Here is a 19314-nt window from a genome sequence, read left to right as displayed (position 1 = left end):
TGCAACACTGAATGAGTGCTCTCCATCATGAAGGGTGAATGTCAGATATAGCTGTTCATTGCCAAGAGATCTATGACTGGCCTCCATCGTCCTGAAACTTTCTCCACTAGAAAGCAGTAGTAGTAAAAGCTTGGAGACCTGGTCTGAAAGCTCTCATTTGCCTTCTTCAGCATCATAATCTCAACTACTGTCCTCAAAGCTTGAGACTTGGTTGAGTTGGCAAGTTATTTCTGGAACTGGATTGGGGCCAGGGAGAGAGGGTCCTTGGAAGGAAGTCTTATTTCCATTCTTCAGGACTATTACTACCCACTGTTCTGGCCCATTTTGCTGCCACTCTGTCCAGTGATTTGAGAGGCAGCCCCCACCTATAGCAGTGAAGGGGGGAGGGCCAATCTCATTGTGAACCCCCCCCTAATTTCTTGCCCCTACCTTATCTTTCAGGTTGACTTGGGAAGGAGGGATGAAAGGGCCGAGAGGTGTCTGAGCCCTATGTAGTGGTAGGTGAAAGTGGTGGGGAGGGGGAGGGTTATTGTCTCGTCATCTGTGGGGTCTTCTGAGCTAGAATTTTGAAAGTTGACAGCCTACTCCCTTGGCTGGACTTGAAGGTAGCTGCTTAAGAGATGAAGGTTTCAAGTGAATCTTTTCTCTTGATAACCACTGCTGCTTTCCCAGGGGGAAGTGAGAGTCCAGGATAGAGCTATTCCTAAGGGAGAGCCAGCTCTCATGAGAAATCTCTCCAGACATAAGGGAGAGGAATGAAGATGATGTTGGCCCAAGGTTGGTAATGTGCTAGGAAGGTGAGGACTTTCCTGCACAACACCATAAGCTCAAGAGTTTGTGGGCAATTCCCCCATCATAACGGTAGTCGTGGTGCATTGCCACATATCTAGCTTAGAGGTGACATGGAACAACAAGATCAAGACAGTATACAGTAGTTGAAGTTGAACCCTTGTTGATGTAATTTTTTTAAGGGACCTTGTTAGTTAGTCGGTACAGTGTCGGGTTGAGTGGGTGGAGCAAGTCATCAGCATCCTTGGGAATATAGTACTTATTTTGTCTATATAATGGAGAGGGAGTAGCTTACCTAATCTACTGGCTGCAAGGGAGCTGGTCAATCCACAGATCAGCGATTTCACCTCGGCAAAAACACCACAGGAAGGCTCTGACCAAGATAGAAAGTTTAACCAATTATCTCACTTCTTGGATAAAACCCACTACTTTCTCCAAAATAGACTGCTGGTAAAGCCAAAACAGAGGCCTCCGCCCTGAGATCATTAAACTCACAAATGAGCAAAATAACCACATGGAACCTTTGCTCCATGTCTGAGGGTAAAGTTTCAGAAGGGGGAGGGCCCTCTGAAGACTGCTGTGCTGCTGCGTCATGTAGGAGGTAGATTCCACCTGTCGCAGGAGGAATTAAAGATGTGCTCCCACTCCCACTCCTGTTCCTGTGTCCCAGATGGATGGAGTGTAGATGATGGATTCTGTACCAACTGGGATTGCAATAAAGGTTCCAGTTGGTGGTCTTTGCAGGAGACCAGAGGAGAAGACCATTGGTGAGCAGGGAGAAGGAACGTCCCAGTGTGGCACTCCTCTTAAGCAAGATGAGAGACTTGTTTGAGAGTGGGATCCTTGGAGAGGAGTGAGCTGAATTGAATATAGAATTTAGACCAAAGGCCATGCGCTGGACCTATGAGGTCATTCAGTGCTGAAAGAGAAATTGACAGTAAGAAGGTTTGAAAGTTGTAACCGTAGGAAAACCTCGCAGTTGCACTGGGAAACAATTTTTAGAGACTGGAAAGTCAGATGGAAGAGAGGGGTGGGACTGGGTGAGCAGTCAGTCATCTCACCAATGGAACCTCGCAAGAAAGTAAAGGGACTCCCTCTGCTCTGTCTGTGGATGGTGATCTTGGGTGCTCTTCAGGTGTTGGTAAGAACTCTGAGGAGCAACCATCCATTGAGGAGTGTGTGCCTTGAGAATGGAGAGAGGGGCAGGAATGTCTATGGTGCCTGGAGTCTTTTTAAGAACCTAAGGCCCATCTCCTGCTCCTGGAAGAGGAGCAATATGGAGAGTAAGTTCTCTTATTAGAGTACTTGTTCTTCTAAGTCTTTGATTGTCAATAGGAGTGGTCTAGCAAAGAAAAGGAGGATGGTGATGAAGACTGGAACATTTCTTGGCGCTCACCTCATCGCTTACATGAGAGGTGCTAGGGGTCATTGAGGGGGCTGGGGCAGGGTGGGGGAAGTTGAGAACCTCCACCTGCTCAGCCATGGTGGTACCTCCTGGGTAGATGCAGTGGGCAGAGAGGGGGAGACTGTGCTGTGATACTTGCCTCTCTGCCCAGCTAAGGACTTTAAAAATGTTGAAAAAAGGTGAATCCAGAATGCTTGATGAAGACTAGACTGTTCTCAGTTAATGTAGGGGTTTAGTTGTTTTACTTCCTTCTCGTCTAGTGAAGTTGTAGTCAGAAGAGAAGGAGCTCGGAGAGGGGAACATGGGGATGCAGGAAGATCAATTGTTCTGGAAGGACTCTGCTAGACAAAGTGTCTTTGGAGGCCTCCTCCTCCTCTTCCCATAATGTGCTTATAGGTGGAGAAGGCCTTTCAGCACATTCAGGGCAAGGAAAATCATGAGAACACACTCCCTGCAGGAACTATGCATTGAGTGCAGATCTACCACCGAAGGCGACTTAAAATAACTACATTGTTGACCACGATTTTCATGTCAGTGCTTTGTTTGCTCCCCCACTAAGACAAAGAAACAACAATGAGCACCAAAAAATATATATATAAAACACTACACTTTCAGGCACAAAAAGGCACCAGTAATATAAGCATGCACCAAAAATTATTCGTCTATAGGCATAAAATTCATGCAAAGAACAGCCAACATATGGAGGAAACACAATGCAAGAAACACAACTGGAAGAACAATGGATAGCATCAGCTGGGTGAGAATGGCATCCCCTCTCCCCCACCCCCACCTCTGTACCACCCATGTATACGTATTCGGTACACTATGTGCAGGAAGCATAGTTTGTACCCCCATAGGAACAGCTGTATTTTATCAGTTACATTACCACAGAGGGCTCCTCCTACATTTGATGTAAATTTGATGTAAAATAGGCAAAAAGTTTTCCTTGTGCATTCATCCAGCTCATTATGAACAAAACTATTCCTCCCAACGCTCATGAGCCCCAAATGGACTCATTAAATGCCCAAATTAAATTTTACTTAGTAATTGCACTTTTCAAAAGACTTAATGAGGAAATCAAACACTGTGTCAGTAAAATGATTTATATAGCATCCATAACAATGGTTTACTGATGGTACTACCAGCAAATTAAGTTGAAAAATCCTGTACAGGTTTTAAATAAAAGTAAAATAAGGTGATTGTCATATTATATAACCACAATTATAACAGCTGTAAAACTACTTTAATCTTAGAAAAACCTTCTCTTAAAAACCCTACAATTTAACCCAATTTTGAATTTTGATCTTGATTGTGATAAGTAAACAGTTCCCTGGCAAATTCTATAAATGACTAAGATGAAAATGTATTATTAATTTACCATGAAAATTTTTGAGAAAGTGCAAAGTGTTCTGGTTAAGCAGATCAGTAATGAAAAATTACAGTGACCAAAACCAGTAATATACAGAATGACTGCAATATACATTTTACATGTAGAGTGCACACAGTCTGTCAAGCACATATATTATTATAAAATCTAATATCTAATGGGTTTATGATGCTCAGTATTTACATGGTAACCACCTCACAGTTATGATACAGAATGGAATATGGATTCTTGCTTAAGAACCAAAGATATCTAAATATCCCTAAAAAGTCACTATCTAATAAGGAGCCAAGTTTCTTCTGAATAATTGTGGAAAACAGACAACACTGCCATAATTATTGTATTTATAAAATTTAAATACCAAATAATTGTATAAGATACTACACGGTAAAAGTTTAAAATACCTTTAGGTAAAATATTATAAACTAACATACAAAACTATTGAAAAAAAAAAACATTGTGCTTCACTACTTAATGTTTTAGCCACTGTCATACCCACATTTCCCTGGTATTTTTCCCACCACTGTTATCTTCTATTTCAGGTATTGGTTCTAGTTCCTTTTCTGTTAGTATTGACAGTTTGGCTTCACTTGAAGTATCCTTACTAACTTTTTCTGAGGATCCAGCCATCCCTTGTTCTGGTAGATCTTCAGTGTCTTTTGAAATGTCAATTTTGGTATCGCCTAAAGACTTCTGTGGACTGAGGAAACATTCTTCTGGTGTGGTGAGAACAACTTTCACTTGGGGAGTGCTCTCACCAATAGGCATTTCACTCTCTTGGTCAATGCTCTTTCCATTAATTTTGATCATTGGGCTCTCAGGAGGAGATAATGGCACATCCAGAAGACTTCCTAAATCACAACTGTCTGTGTCTGAGTCAAAAGTCCCCAAACTTTTTGCTGTCCTGCTGCCCCCTGAGGGTACTTTCCGGGCTGGTGAAACTGGTAAGCTACAGCTCACGCCTCCTGTTCTGGGTACTACAGGTTCTTCATCAGCAAACTGCTCATCTTCATCTGACTTCACTGGATAGACTTTTGAGCTTTCAGAACTCAGCCATTTACTAAAAAATCAAGATTAGACAAAAAATTACTTACTTGAAAATTTCTGTATTGTATTACTGCAAATGTTGTTACTTCCTATAATACAAAAAAACAATTACTACTTGGTATGAATAACTCACTAAGATATTTCAACTTTATAACTGACATCCCCTTTCCATGAATAATGATACAACTTTGGCAAACACAACTGATTTTAGAGTGAATACATGAAGGGTCTGATTTATGAGAATTTGGCTATAAAGCCAAGCACTGGGGCACTCTCAGCCATTCAGTGCTTAAGACAGTGAAAAGAGTGAATGGAAGTGGTTGGGCAGGAAGATGGAAGGAAGGAAGTTAGCATGGAAATAAGGAAACAACCTTTAGTAATGCCTACAGTGCATTACAAGAGGTGCACTGGAGACGCTACCCCCTACTGGGCATATTTGAATGGGAAAAAGTAATTTAGAAAAGTATTCAAACTAGAAAGGATATAGGTTCTGAAAAAGTTGTCTCAAGTTACTTTTTCTACTGTATTACCTTTAGGGAGATGTTACTGTTTTAACTAACCTTAAAGTATATGATGATGATGCTACAGCAGCTGCTGACCTACTCAACTCTTGGGGAGGATGATGACTCTGGATTCGGATCTTGCTGAACGCCCCCTTCAGGCCCTTGATTACCCCCCGCTTCTGCTTCGTCTGAAGTTGGGCTGTTATGAGAGACAAAATGGCAATTTATATCTCATGCACATTATGTTGAAAGAAAACAAGACATTCTCAATTAAATTTAAAATTCAAAACATCTTAAAAGAAAAAACTCATGGAGCTTGTTATTCTTTATGAAGTGTTAACTAAATAAAAACAAATAAGTGTAGAGCCATTAAAGGTTTGTAATACCATCATCTTACTTCTTGGAAAGAAACATGAATAAGTAACCAGAAAGCTTGCCATAGTAAATTTTTATGCACCCATTAGGTGAAAAAATACTTATAATCAAAATCCCTGGACTACTATAAAAAATAGGTTCACTTTAAAAGATTCATGCTAGCTGCTGACAACAGCACCACTGGGACTCTATGGAAAACTTAAATAATGCATAAAAGTTGTCTCTGAAATATCAATAGAGTATAGCCAAGAATACATTAATGAGTTTAATATGACCACTGAGTAACGTACGCGACACTTGCCCAAAAAATATCTTCTTAAATAGGAGGCAAAAATTGTGGAATGCTAAAGAAGTTGGATAACTAAATAGGAAGAAACAAAAGAGAACAGATGGAGAGTAAAAGCCAGAATTCAGTTCAGCTGGGACTGTATAGACACTTCAAAGAACTTTGTGCCATCTACAGTGTGCTGGGCCAGGTACCCCGATACTGTGAACAGTAAGTGAAGTTCATAAAGCCTTTGGGTATAATTAAATTACAGGTGAAATGCAACAGTCTTCAACTGACAGAATTAAACTCTAGGCCAGGTATCCCCATACTGGGAACAATAAGTGAAGTTTGTAAAGCTTTTGGGTATCATTAAAATTACAGGTGAAATACAACAATCTTCAACTGACAAAATTAAACTCCTTATTGAAAATCACATCAAATGAAACAAATGTAGTTTAAAAGATGGTAGCTACAAAAGATCAAGCATTAAGAAATTAAGTACTTGAAATTATGCACAATTTTGGGGCATCAACACTAGCAAATTGAAACAAGTTTATGAATTTTGGCTAACTTCATCTGGAAGTTTTGGTTCAAGAAAGGGTTACCGAGTGTTGTGTGACAACGTTATAGCTGTCAAAATTCCTAGTTATTCAGTAAAGAAGGCTGAAAATTAAAACCTGGGAAAACAAAACCCTAAAGCTTTCTAAAGCAAGCTTTTTGGCAAGGAAAATTACTTTGGCACCTAAATAATAATGAACTAATAAACCAAAAACCATTCATTTTCTACCGAGAAGTAAAACAAGACAGTAATACAAAATTAGCATTTGTTTTAGCTCAACAGGTCTAAGTAAGAAAACACATAAGAAAATCAAATCATCTTTTCTATAAGTGAGCCTAGGAACCATCTTAACACGAAAAGAATTTTTTGGAAGTAAGAGTCAATTAGCCAATTCAATGCACATTCTTTCAACATATGGGTGTCACTGGTTCTGAAGAGTTAATATTAAGAAATTTGGACAGATAGATGCATTGTATTTAAGGAAACTAATCTAAAATTTTATTAAAAATAAATATTGAGCAAATTTTTATGAATTTTATAAGCTGAAGCACTGACAATACTGAAAACATGCCACGCATAACGCCATAAAAAATCAACACAACAATATTAAGCAGTAACTTTAATATGGCATCACAGTACTTTAATTCCAACAGTGATCGCTTTCTTAACAGAAGGTGACCAAATACATTTAATAACACTAAAAGTTCCAAGAACACAACCTCCCATACTTGGTGCTTTACAAAGACAGCCATAAGCAAAACTTAGTGCTATAAATGTAATTACTAGTGGAAAAAAAAAACTGGTACATCTTTTTAACATACTAGAATTTATCCTTTTACTGAGTGTTACAAATTTGGTACTGAAAGTTAAACTACAAACAAATAAGCAGAGATAACACACATCCACAGCATAATGTGCTAAAGCCAAATGAGGGCATGTAGCGAAAAGCAAAGAATAGACTAATTCACATTGCTGATATACAGTGAAATAAGAAAATTCACAATTTGGAAGAAGTGAGCCAACACATATGTTATTAAATGTGCACTGTTATTACTGATGTAAACTTGTGTAAACAGTTCCTGTTCAATGGGATTTTTTCAATAAGTAAAAAAATCTTACCCCACCATTTGAAATGTGTTGTTCCCTTAAGAAGGCTCATTACCATTTTGAAATGCACTGGTTATTAATAGGAAGTTGAAATTTGCCTTTTCAAATATTTCAATATTTTTATTAGTACTTTTGCTAAAACAAGTTTCAAAATGGCAAATGCTATCTACAATCTGGCCAGGGTTATTTGGTATAATTTGGGGGTTTAAGCACTCATACTACAGGATAAAATACCAGAAGGTCAAAGATACTGGAGTATTACAGATGGAATAATGAGAATTTCCATAAAACCTCTTATGGGGCAAAATACTGTATTTTGAACTTTAGTGAAAAGTAAATCTACATCATATCAACTGCCATTACTATGGTCAAGATCAGTTATGTATGTCTGTTTCACATAAGGATGCATTTACCTATTTTTTCTATACAAATGGTCGCTGCTTTGTTGTTTTCTCTGTTGCTTTACAATATACTATACAGTACTATGTTAAATTGTTTTTCCAATATACCTATAAGAAAATATTTTTACCTGCAATTTCCTTTTCACCACAGCACAGTGTACATAAATCAGTGTATATAGTATAAGGGTACCAGTTTTGTCTCCATAACACCGGTCAAATTGATATAATCAACCAAAACCTTACCTACCTTTTGAATAATTGCTCTAAATAATTGTGCATAAGTTCATGTTCAGTTCAATGGAAGAAAGCACCAACAATCAGTCATGAGATAATTTCAATGTGTACCTAATGAAACAGAACTTACCTTGATTTGTGAAAACATTCCAGAGATCTACTACCATGGATCATGTATTACAATTCTTTATGGTAGCATTTCCTTACATATCTCTGTTTGTAAGCAACTTTAGTTTACCTATGAATTTACCAAATTCATATTTTAGGTTGAAGTTAACCCGGTGATAATAGGGCTTAGATGAGGCTCGGATATCAAGGTTCCAATCATATCTCTTATGATCTCCAGCTATATAAACCACCAAGCAAGGGTGAACCTACAGAACCTCAGGTTGACCTTAAAACCCAATGCTCTGGCACACTTATGAAGGTTAAGTATGAAACTGGAAAGACTACCCTAGATATTGAATACAGCATGGGGGCATGACAAAAAACACCCAGGGCAGAGGGAGGATCTAACTGTACTGTTAAGAGCTAATTTATGTGATTTCAGTGAAATGAATAAAAGATTGGAGATTCGGGCCTAAGTCAAATGACAATTTGGTCCAACAAATCCAGTCTCAGTAGTATCACCCATTCTTGAACAGCAGATTCTGGATGTCAATATCATTTCAAGAAATTTTTAGGTATGAACTACAGTACTTCATTCCTTTCTTGCCTACATGAGTAGAATCCAGCATAGTTCAATATTTGTGAGCTTCATGTACTTCATTGCTTAGAGTAAATAGTTCTCTGGTATGCAAGTAGGTTTCTTGCACCTTTAAACCACTCCAAATGTTTATGAGATCACATTACTATAAGGATAAGGGTAGCTCACCACTTGCAATCTATATCAGTTTGATTCTGAGTTCTTCTCTGTGTAATATGTTTAAATATTTTAAGGTTGGGTTTGCAGCAGAGATACATGTTACAGACTCGGCCTAAGAATTTAATGGGTATTAGGTGGTCTTTCATCCTTAAATCAGTTTCAGCTTGTCTTGAATACTTTTACAAAACATACCATTTGCTTTTCTGTGGAAAAATAGAACCTGTTGATGAGACCAAGGAATCTATTTTCATTCTAGCAGTGTTGAAACTGGAAAAGGTTTGTTCTTTGCAAGCTTGGCAATGGTGTTTTGCTGGATTTACAAGGAAATATTTGTTTCCAAGATATATTTCTCTGTCTTTTTACATCCTTTCAGACGTTACACACAGCTGTTCATATATGAGCTTTAAAGTGTCAATTTCTAATACTACTGATTCCCTGGTTGGGTAATATTGTTAAGATCTGTAAACTGTTCAATCTTCAATTTGTTGAATCTCCTATTGAGTCTGTTAACATGTGTTCTACAGAATGTTTTTCCTCAAGTCAGTTTGTTACTAAATACCAAGGAACTACTGTATATCCTTTGACGACTGCAGAGAAAAAAGGGACATGGTTTTATCTGATGAATAGGTAATAAAGTTTCTTGTTAAACTATCTCATCATGATCCCTTGTAATGAAAAGGTGGAATGTTTCTAATGACCTACTGATATAATTTCCAGTCTGCTTTGCATATGTTATAGTGCAATATTTGAGGTGCTGGACTATGTTGCAAACATGTAACTATGAGGTGGACATGATCACTTCTGTACAAGTTGTCACTTGCATTCCATTTGAACCTATTTACAATATTGGAACAGAGTGATACCAACTGATGATAAAGTCCCTTGTGTTTTCCAAAAATATGCATTTGTTTCATTGAGGCAGCAAACATTCTTTGAGCTCATGAGCTGTTCAATAAGAGCATGATCCAACATTTGACAAGTGAATCACTAAAGAGGATTGTGAGCTATTAAAATTACAAACTACCGTAATCATGTAGGGTCTCGAAAATTTATCATAACTAGTGAAAGAGCCTCATAAAATATGTGGGGAAAACATTCTTATTTAGTTCCCCATGGTGTGCTTCTTTCTACAGTATTAGGATTTTACAAATATGTTATTCCATATTGAAAGTCACTGCCAGTCATTAAGGTTCCCTTTTCTTTCAACTTGATGGCACAAGTACCATCTCACTGATGGATAATGACCACCAAACTATGATTAAATGGAACTCTGTACCATAACAGTCTTGAAGTCCATCCTCTGCAGCAGGATGGATAAGCAAATCTAAGATGAAGCTTTTACTCCATAACTGGGTCAGAACTAACAGTGTGAAGGAATGATTAAGGTGAAGTAAATGGTTTTTATGCTCCGGGAAGCAGATATTGATGCATAAATTTGGTGATAAGCTTTTCCACACTGTGGAAAGATAATAAGAAATTGGTGACATGTTTTCCAAAGAAGCAAGTTGATGGCAAGCTAAACAACCTGTTATAGGACTAAAATGTCAAATTTTTCTTCAAACCTCCATTTATCAAACATAATTAACTTACTCAGCACATTCCAGATGTATGTAATACATGTCAAGTTTGTTAAAACACCATTTTTTATACAAAGGTGAAAATTTCTTATGTTATGTATATTCAAGGTTATTTCTATTTTCCAAACATATACAGTATAAAGTATCTGCTTGTTGTGAAGGATATTTAATCAAGTCTACAAATAAAATTTTTAACTTGGTGCTCTTAATAATCAATTACCTTTAGTATATAGGAGGGCTTTTAATATTACTTCTAAATTTCAGTAACAAAATGCATGTTCATCATGCATCAGTGTAAATGAAATGTCTACACAATTTAATTTCTTTATGGTATGGCAATAAAATATCAACCTATAGTGACTGTGTGCCATCTAGACAAGTGTAGCATGATAAGTACAAAAGCAACATGATGAAGTCAGTCATGAAAATATCTTAAAACATCACAGAACTCTACATATAGCGTTACCCGCGTTTCTTAAAGCCCCTATTTTTTCCAAGCAAAAGCATAAAACAGTGTGAAACAAAGCCCATCAGGTTAAGTGAAAAACAGTACCTCAGTGCTGGACCAAGCAATTACAATCCTGTGTTCAGGTAATGGTGATTCCATTGTTCAATGGTGAACTGGAGAAATAAATAGACTGAAAGGCAGTGAATGCCTTGAGCCTCAACTGCTGTGCAGTGAATGATCAACCATGGTGATAATTTGTGGTTCATCCCCAAACATATACTGTACAAAGTTACACACGATTAATACTTACATAGTTTGTTCCAGTTCTGTGCAAAAGGAATAAAAGAAAAAGAAATAATAATGGGACTGTGTCCCAAAAATAAACCTAATCATAAAGATCACCCAGAATCTGGGAAGAAAGCTTTTCATATCAGGCCATGGATATTCTGCCAATTCATTCTTTTGAATAACTTTGCAATAGTACATTTACTTATCAGATGAAGGCTTTTCCCAGCACCCTGGGTTAACCAAAGTTCTACCATATGTCAAATAACCTTAGCTGCCTTTATACTGTACTTGTAATATATCACATCATGTGGATGTACATATAAATTATATCTAAATATCTTACTTAGATTAATAAAATAACCATCCATTTGTAATTCAGCTGTGTATATATACACACTTAACAACAAGGGTGATATGACAGGGTTCCTCCAGTAGTATCACACAGGCTTTTTAAAAACTTAAATAAGACTACAATGAACATTCACAAACTAAATCTGAAACAGCAGTTGTTAGAGTAATTCATACATGATAATTAATATAAAATTAAATATAGTTCTAAAAATATCAGAAACATATCGAGTAAGAAATATTAGGCAGTTATGACTTGTAGACTTCTGGATTAATCAGTTCTGCAGAGCTTCAAATAAGAGTATACAGTACAGGGAGCCAGATTTGGCAAGTACCACCACTAAACTGCAACCACATCACAAAAATAAACTACCTGCTAGAACTCTTGATACTGATCACAAAAAAACCAATTGGAAATAAAGTCAGAAACTTCTTTAACAATGAGTATTTCATGCAATGACCTTGAAAATGGACAAGTTATTGTACATTTGTAAATTGTTGCTACTGAATCCTCTGCCAAATGAATGCTGACTGACTGAAGACATTCAACATCTTAATGCTTAATGATACCTTTTCCTGGCTGATCATGATTATGGCCCTGACAACTATCAAATTTATATTTCTTGGTGTTCATATATTTATGGCAGTATAGTATTCACAGTAGAATGATGCACTAACAATCTATGAGGTAAAAAAAAAAAAGTTTCAGGCAGCAGAAAACGTACGAGACACTTTCAACTAATAAGGGCAAGAGACTAAAATAAAAGAAATCTCAATTTTTTCAAAGGTGAGTGTTAATCCTGTAAGAAAGACTTCTGATCATGTGCCACCTTAACACCAAGGGGTAATTAAATTACCAAATTGTATTTTTAACCAACCATGTGCTGAATCAGGATGGAAAGAGGTTTTGTAGCTTGCACTTGAAAAGGCAAAGAAAGAGGGAAAAGTACACCTTCGGTCACAAAACATCCAATGCTGATCCAAAATAATTTTTTTTTTTTTTCCAAAAAGGCCCTTTTCTTTTTGGAAGGAGTGACACCATAATGGAGTAGCCTTTCAGTTTTGTACCAGATTTTGAAGAATGAGGTTCCTAGCCCTTCACCCTTTTTGTTGAATCAAGTAGACACTAGCATACATTTGCACCTGAATGACTAGTTGGTGGTATTCAGTGAACAACCCATGAGCCAAGTGTTGCACCACTCCGTCAAGTTACATCCATATACAGTGTATGTAATATATAAATATAGTACGTATATATACATGTATATAATACTACGTATCAGTCCTTCGTCAATGGCTTGGAAATAAAGTCGGAACTGGCCAGGACCTACACCCTGTGTCTTATGTTTCTAAGGATGCAATCATAGGTGAATGAGGAGATGGTGTTGTAAAAATGGAGTTCCTTGAGTAAATGAAATTGAAGAATATGTTAAAATGTATTACGAAAGTAGTTGTAAAGTAGGTTTTTTCTGGAAATACATGATTTTTGGAGAGGGATGTGCACTAGTATGCAGTACAAAGGAAAGAAAATCATTTAAGAAAAAGTTTGTCAGATTATATCAATTTAATGGTGAGAAGAGGAGTGACTGGAGGTATAATTTTCTGATCATTATTTAGTTATGGAGAAAAGTAAGGTTAAAGAAGTTTGGCCGCAGAGGAACGGAGTTAAATTGTAGCTTTAAATGGACAAATGAGTTTGATATGAATGAAGTGAGAAGAGCGTACTGTATATGGAGTAAATAAGAAGTAAAATATGCAATGTTATAGATATTGAGTTACGAGGAGCATATGATGAATATGTGAAATACAAGGATGGGTTCAGAGTCAGCTGAGGGTCTTTCTTGGTATAGGATGGGTGGAGGAGAGAAAAAGAACCAGTAAGTGCTGGGATGAGCAAATTACGAGATTTTAGTCAAGGAAAAAGGAGAGAATATTTGAAGTGCAACTGAATGGTAGAAGTGATAATACATGGGTATATACCAGACTATAGTGTAGCAAAGACGACAGTAAAAGTAATTAAAATAAGATGATATGAGCAAGAATAAAGAAAAACAAGGTGTTCTACAAAGAAGCACATGAAAAGAAAATGGTTAACAAACAAGTAGATACTGAAGTATGCAACTGGAGAAATGCTGTTTAAAGAGAATGTAATTATGGTTCAATTAATTATGCTAAAGTCTTTTGAAAGAGGAGGGCTGAATAATGGCAAAAGGAATGATGATGGAGTAGTAGTAGTTAGTAGGCTGAGAATGCTTGTTGGAATGACTGCTGCTGATATGCAAAGGGTAAGTAAAAATTTGAAGGATACCAAAGCTACAGGGATCACAAGAGTGAAAATGCCAAATGTTAATGGAATTTAATGGCTGGTGAGGGCATTTAAAGTATGACTTGGGTCTATTTCCTGAAAAATTCAATGTGTCTATGTTGAGCTTAGTAGTGGGTTGGTTAGTTGGCTGTAGTGAGTTGCAGCCCGAGTGGAAAAGAGCATGGGGCTCGCAATCTCATCCAAAAGGAATTAATTAACATTCAATGAAGTCGTCCCCTTAAAGGTAAAACTAGTATAGTGGAAATAAAAACAGTCCTGACTAGTACTAACCATTACTTTACTAAAATACCTATAATTTTGGTTCAATGGAGAAATAAACCAAGAATTTAAGAGGAGAATCTTGCTCTTCTAAAGGTGAGACATGCCCATCAAGTTAGTTATGCACCTAATCTCTCATCCCCCATAATACAGTACTAGTGGTTCTCAAGGAGCTTAACTTCACTGGAACTTGCAGGTAGTCTAATTCACTTATCAATCATGTTACTATAGGCAGCCTAATTGAAAAAAATGGAAGGTTCATAGGATTGAGCATGAATTCTTCTCTTCAGTCTGTTACATCACATCTTTATGCATTTTTACTACTGTACTTGCCTTTGAAGTGGGGTCTGCTCAGGTCCGACATACTTTTGGAATTGGCAGCAATGAGTTCTTGGGGGGCAACTAAAAAAAGGAGCAGTGAATGCTTGGGAGGTGATTCAAGTCCTGCAGTCCAGTTACATCCCTTTCAAGGGAGCAACATTATGTGGAAATGTCAAAGATCTGGTTTCCAGTTCTAACTCAGACATCTACATTAGGATCTATTTGGTCAGGTAAGCTTAAGACTGGTGGACACCAGTCTTCCATTAAGAAATGAGGCTTCTGTCATTCATTAGCAAAAAATACTGCAAAATCTAGTAATTCACCTATTCTCTCTGGGGAGAACTTAACTCGGTGTACATTCATTCAAAATAAATTCACGCCCATATTGCATTAAAAAAAATACTGTAGATAAGACTACACTGGGCTAGAACTCTTCCCAGCTATTTATGCATGAACACTTCATCTTAAGGTTATGAAGCTTATACAGGGATGGTTTAATACAGAACTGAAGTCTATGCTGTAATTAAATACAGGCAGTCCCCGGGTTGCCACAGGCTTGGCTTACGACGTTCCGAGATTAAGACTGTCTTGAAATATATTCATGAAAAATGATTTCCCGGGTTACAATGCATGTTCCCGGTTTACGACAGACGATCCCGATCCAACAGAAGAAATATGGCTCCAAAAGGGCAAGAATGGTCAAAATTTGGAGGTTTTCTGATGAAAAACTTAATAAAAATGCAGTTTATGTCATTTACAAAACACCCAAATGATTAAAAGTAAGGTTTTCTCACAATTTTCGACGATATTTCGGGATACGACGATTTTTTGGCTTATGATGCGGCATCAGAATGGAAACCCCGTCGTAAACTGGGGACTGCTTGTATTTGTTCTATCAAATTTCTGTATCCGTTTTTATCTTTAGTCTGAAATCTGGTGAATGATTTTTAATTTTAAAATGCTTGTCACTCTTAAATCCCCTTGAAACTACATTTGGTCACTAGCAAAATGGGGAGAAACATGACTTACTAACTTTAAATAAAAGCCTTTAATTTGGGTGAGGATTAAGACCTCCAGGTACTAAGATGAGATATGAGGCAAATTTGAGACGACATGAATTACAAATAGAACACCAAATATAAGTATTTTTTTAAATCTTTGGGTAAGCGATGTACTATTTTTGTTAAATTCATTAGCCCTCAGGCTCAAAGAACCTAATTTATTAACATTTCTATGTTCAGTCCTAGCGGAGGATTTTGCTTTCACACAAATTACATGTAGTTAAGCCTTTGGCTCCCAAGTAAACTGCATGGCAAATTGGGCTCTTCCAGTCATATGCTCAGTGCAGTCATTGACCTTTACAAGTCGATGTTGGATCTTTTAATTCCAATCTTGCCATCCTATCTAGACAGATATCACTGCCAGCTTCTCATTCGGACCATACCAAGATAGTAGAGTATTAATCTGTACTCAGATGCTCCTACACCCTCAAATGGTTGACAGTACAGTATGATCAATTTAGGTAGTACTATACTAAACTTTCTTATCTGGTGGTGTCATTCTAATTGGAGTTTCCCTCTTCCCCAAGGACTTTCCCACTTAGAGGATTTTCAAGATTGGTCTGGCACTCTATAAGGCTCCTATAAAACCTTTTTTTTTATAATTACATACTTCAGATACAAATTAATGCCCTATGTCAAGGTCATGCCTCCCTTCCATACTACTATAGTCGATTCACTTAAGGTAGATTCTTGGGCCTACGAGACGTTTGTTTGGCGGCCTCTGATTGGCTGGTACTGGGAGGTATGCAGCTCGCTCACTGTATTCTGTAGCTCAGAAAACTTGAAATATCTTTATATTTCTTCATTTATCACACGTTTATACAAGATAGACAGTTTTGGTCATACCATAAATTCAGTATTAATGTGCAACTAAATCATGATTTCCTGAAATCAGTAAGATAAAAACAAAAGGAATTACAACGAGTAAAAGTGAAGAGAGAAGCATTTCATTCTTTATACCTGTTTTTACATATCGCCGGATTTTGCATCATTCATGCGATCAAGATAAAATAAAACTAGTGTTTTCATACAACAAATTCACCTTGAATACGCTGGTGCTTTCAGATTTTAGATGCGTGTGATATGAAGAAAATGAAGAATATGTCTTATTATGTTGCATCCGTTCTTGACTCAGCTTTGGCAGTAGAAACCGAGAGGCGGTGATCTGCAAAGCTGAGGCGCTGTTGACAGTTGCCAGTTAACAACCTGAGAAGTTAACAGTTTCGACAATATTTACCGTATTGTTATGTCATTACATTTTCTGTAAATAAAAGCATAGCATTCCCATTGTGAATGTCGAACTTTTTCACTCCAGTATCATATAATTATGTCTGTACGTCTGGACATATCTGATAAGAAAAATTAATAATCATATGGATGCATCTGGATGTGTTGGCTTCAATTTAGGCTAGGTGGGAAATTTGCTTACTGTAGGCTACATGATAAATAACAGGCCTGCACAATTATCAAATCTAACATGTATATAGAGGAATAATGTTCTGGTGTAAGAGCAGCTCAAACAAATTCTGAAAAAGACAGAATTTTATATTCGTTACAACACCAGTAGATTTTATGGTAAGAAATAAAAAGATGCACTTTCATTCATTGAATGAGCATATAAAAACCATCAGCTTTTCGTGTTATTGACCAGAGAAGCAAGCGGCCATAATAATGAACTCATAATTATTTAGCCTGTTATTTATCATGTAATGTACAGGATGCAAATTTCTCATCTAGACTAAATTGAAGCCAACACAACCAGATGTATCCATATGATTATTCATTTTTTCTTATCAGATATGTCCAGACATATGGACATATATGATATTGGAGTGAAAAAGTTCGACAGTCATAATGTGAATTCTATGCATTTTATGTACAGAAAATGTAATGACATAATAATCGGTAAATATTGTCGAAACTCCAAACTTCTCATATCGCTAATTAGCAACTGTCAACGGCGCCTCAACGTCAGCGCTGTTTGCTGATCACCGTCTCTCGGCACTACTGCCAAACTGAGTCAAGTACTGGATGCTACATAATACGACATATTCTTCATTTTCTCTCCACATATCACACGCATCTAAAATCTGAAAGCACCAGCGTATTCAGGTGAATTTATTGTATGAAACACTAGTTTTATTTTATCTTGATCGCATGAATGATGCAAAATCGGACGATATGTAAAAACAGGTATAAAGAACAATGTTTCTCTCTTCACTTCTACTGCGTTGTAATTCCTTTGTGTTTTATCTTACTGGTTTCAGAAAATCACGATTTAGTTGTACAATTAATACCAATCTATGGTATGATCACAACTTTCCTATCTTGTATAAACCGTGAGATAAATGAAGAAATATAAACATATTGCAAGTTTTCTGAGCTACAAACGTTAAAATGCAACAGTGAGCGAGCTGCATACCTCCCGGTACCAGCCAATCAGAGGCCGCCAAACAAACGTCTCGTAGGCCCAAGAATCTACCATAAGTGAATCGGCTATAAGCACAGATAGCTCCAGTTTAAAAGTAATGCTTCATACAAACTAAAGATGTAAATAATGGGATGTATACCTCACTTAATGGAGATCTCTTATTCCTTGGATGAACAAGATAATCTTAGTAAATTCTTAGTCAGGGGCCTACCCATATCAAGGTGGTAGGAACTATAGTAAAGCAAATTTTCATTTATAAATGTGATACCACTACTACTTCATTCAAGGCAATTTGGTTGTCTATTGAGATCAAATAAAACTCCTAAAAAATATCCATAAAACTGTGTAACCTTAAATAGTAATGGGATGCAGCTCTAAACAAACTAAGTCCCCAAAAACTTAAATATTTAAAAGCCCTATAATCTTGGAAAAAATTGTGAAAATAAATAAGGAATATGACCATTTGCTCCAAAGATATGAATAATGGAAGCTAATACAGTAATGACAAAAGAATAATTGGCGTAACAGACAAAGATTAAAATTACCAGGCTGTTAGCCAGAAAGATAAAGGCTAAATCACCAGCAAAGGTAACAAAAACTTTGTTCCCTGTCAGTAAAAAAAAAATAAAACATTCAAGTAAAAGCTAAACATGAAGTGAAAAACAGACTCACTCAACCTACGTAGATTGAAATATTATGAAAAGCATTTTGGATGCTACAGGTAGTTTACACTTTTACACTGGAAAGATTAATGAAGACCACCAAGAAGAGGGAGGAAAAACTGCACCATGTTAAAAACCTTTTCTTTACTTACACAGATGTTAGTTTCTGACACTCCGATAAAAGTCAGTTCATGAAATAACTATTCTGTAGTGTGAATAGTAACCTACCATATGATGGAGAGATAACAGAGCAATAAATAGCAAAAGGATCAGCTAGCCTACTAAGAAGTATCGGGAAGGTAAACCTCACTGATAGGAATTCTCTCCAGTGTTTAATAGAGGAAGAGCATAGAACTTCAATTAAACTAACAAGAGAAATATTATATAAAGGTTTACACACAACATACACCGGAGATTAAAAACCCCATGCTTTATTAAATATGCTTAGAAATGGAATAAAAATGGTAAAATTCAATAGGATATTGTACTATGAAATTAGCCTTTGCCAGGAGAAAAGCAGCAGCACATATATTAAGGGATTTTAAACTGTCTTGGAAGATGTGATTTCCAGAATAAAATTTAACCTTGACTTACCACTGTGCCTGGGAATGTTCTCAAAAAAATAAAAAAAACACACCTCTAAATATAGTATGAACA

The 19314-nt window shown here is 36.7% G+C and overlaps 1 protein-coding gene across 14 annotated transcripts in view; it reads right to left on the bottom strand.

The window, feature by feature from the left end:
• Positions 1-3283: 3283 nt before the first annotated feature.
• LOC136846989 (bestrophin-4-like) overlaps positions 3284-19314 on the bottom strand; it is a 199390-nt gene continuing 183359 nt past the window's right edge. For 13 of the 14 annotated variants that reach the window (XM_067118285.1, XM_067118276.1, XM_067118293.1 and 10 more), the window contains 2 exons: positions 5186-5327; positions 3284-4638 (listed from right to left, as the gene is read on the bottom strand). In XM_067118285.1, coding sequence (XP_066974386.1) covers positions 4068-4638; positions 5186-5327 — 713 coding nt within the window. In that variant the 3' untranslated portion in view covers positions 3284-4067. Of the gene's footprint in view, positions 4639-5185; positions 5328-11272; positions 11289-19314 lie in introns of all 14 variants that reach the window. The other variant, XM_067118329.1, reaches the window with a different exon arrangement.

The sequence above is a fragment of the Macrobrachium rosenbergii genome, chromosome 2 (assembly GCF_040412425.1).
Source record: "Macrobrachium rosenbergii isolate ZJJX-2024 chromosome 2, ASM4041242v1, whole genome shotgun sequence".
Classification (NCBI taxonomy): Eukaryota; Metazoa; Arthropoda; class Malacostraca; order Decapoda; family Palaemonidae; genus Macrobrachium; species Macrobrachium rosenbergii.
This window is presented reverse-complemented; position numbering and strand designations above follow the sequence as displayed.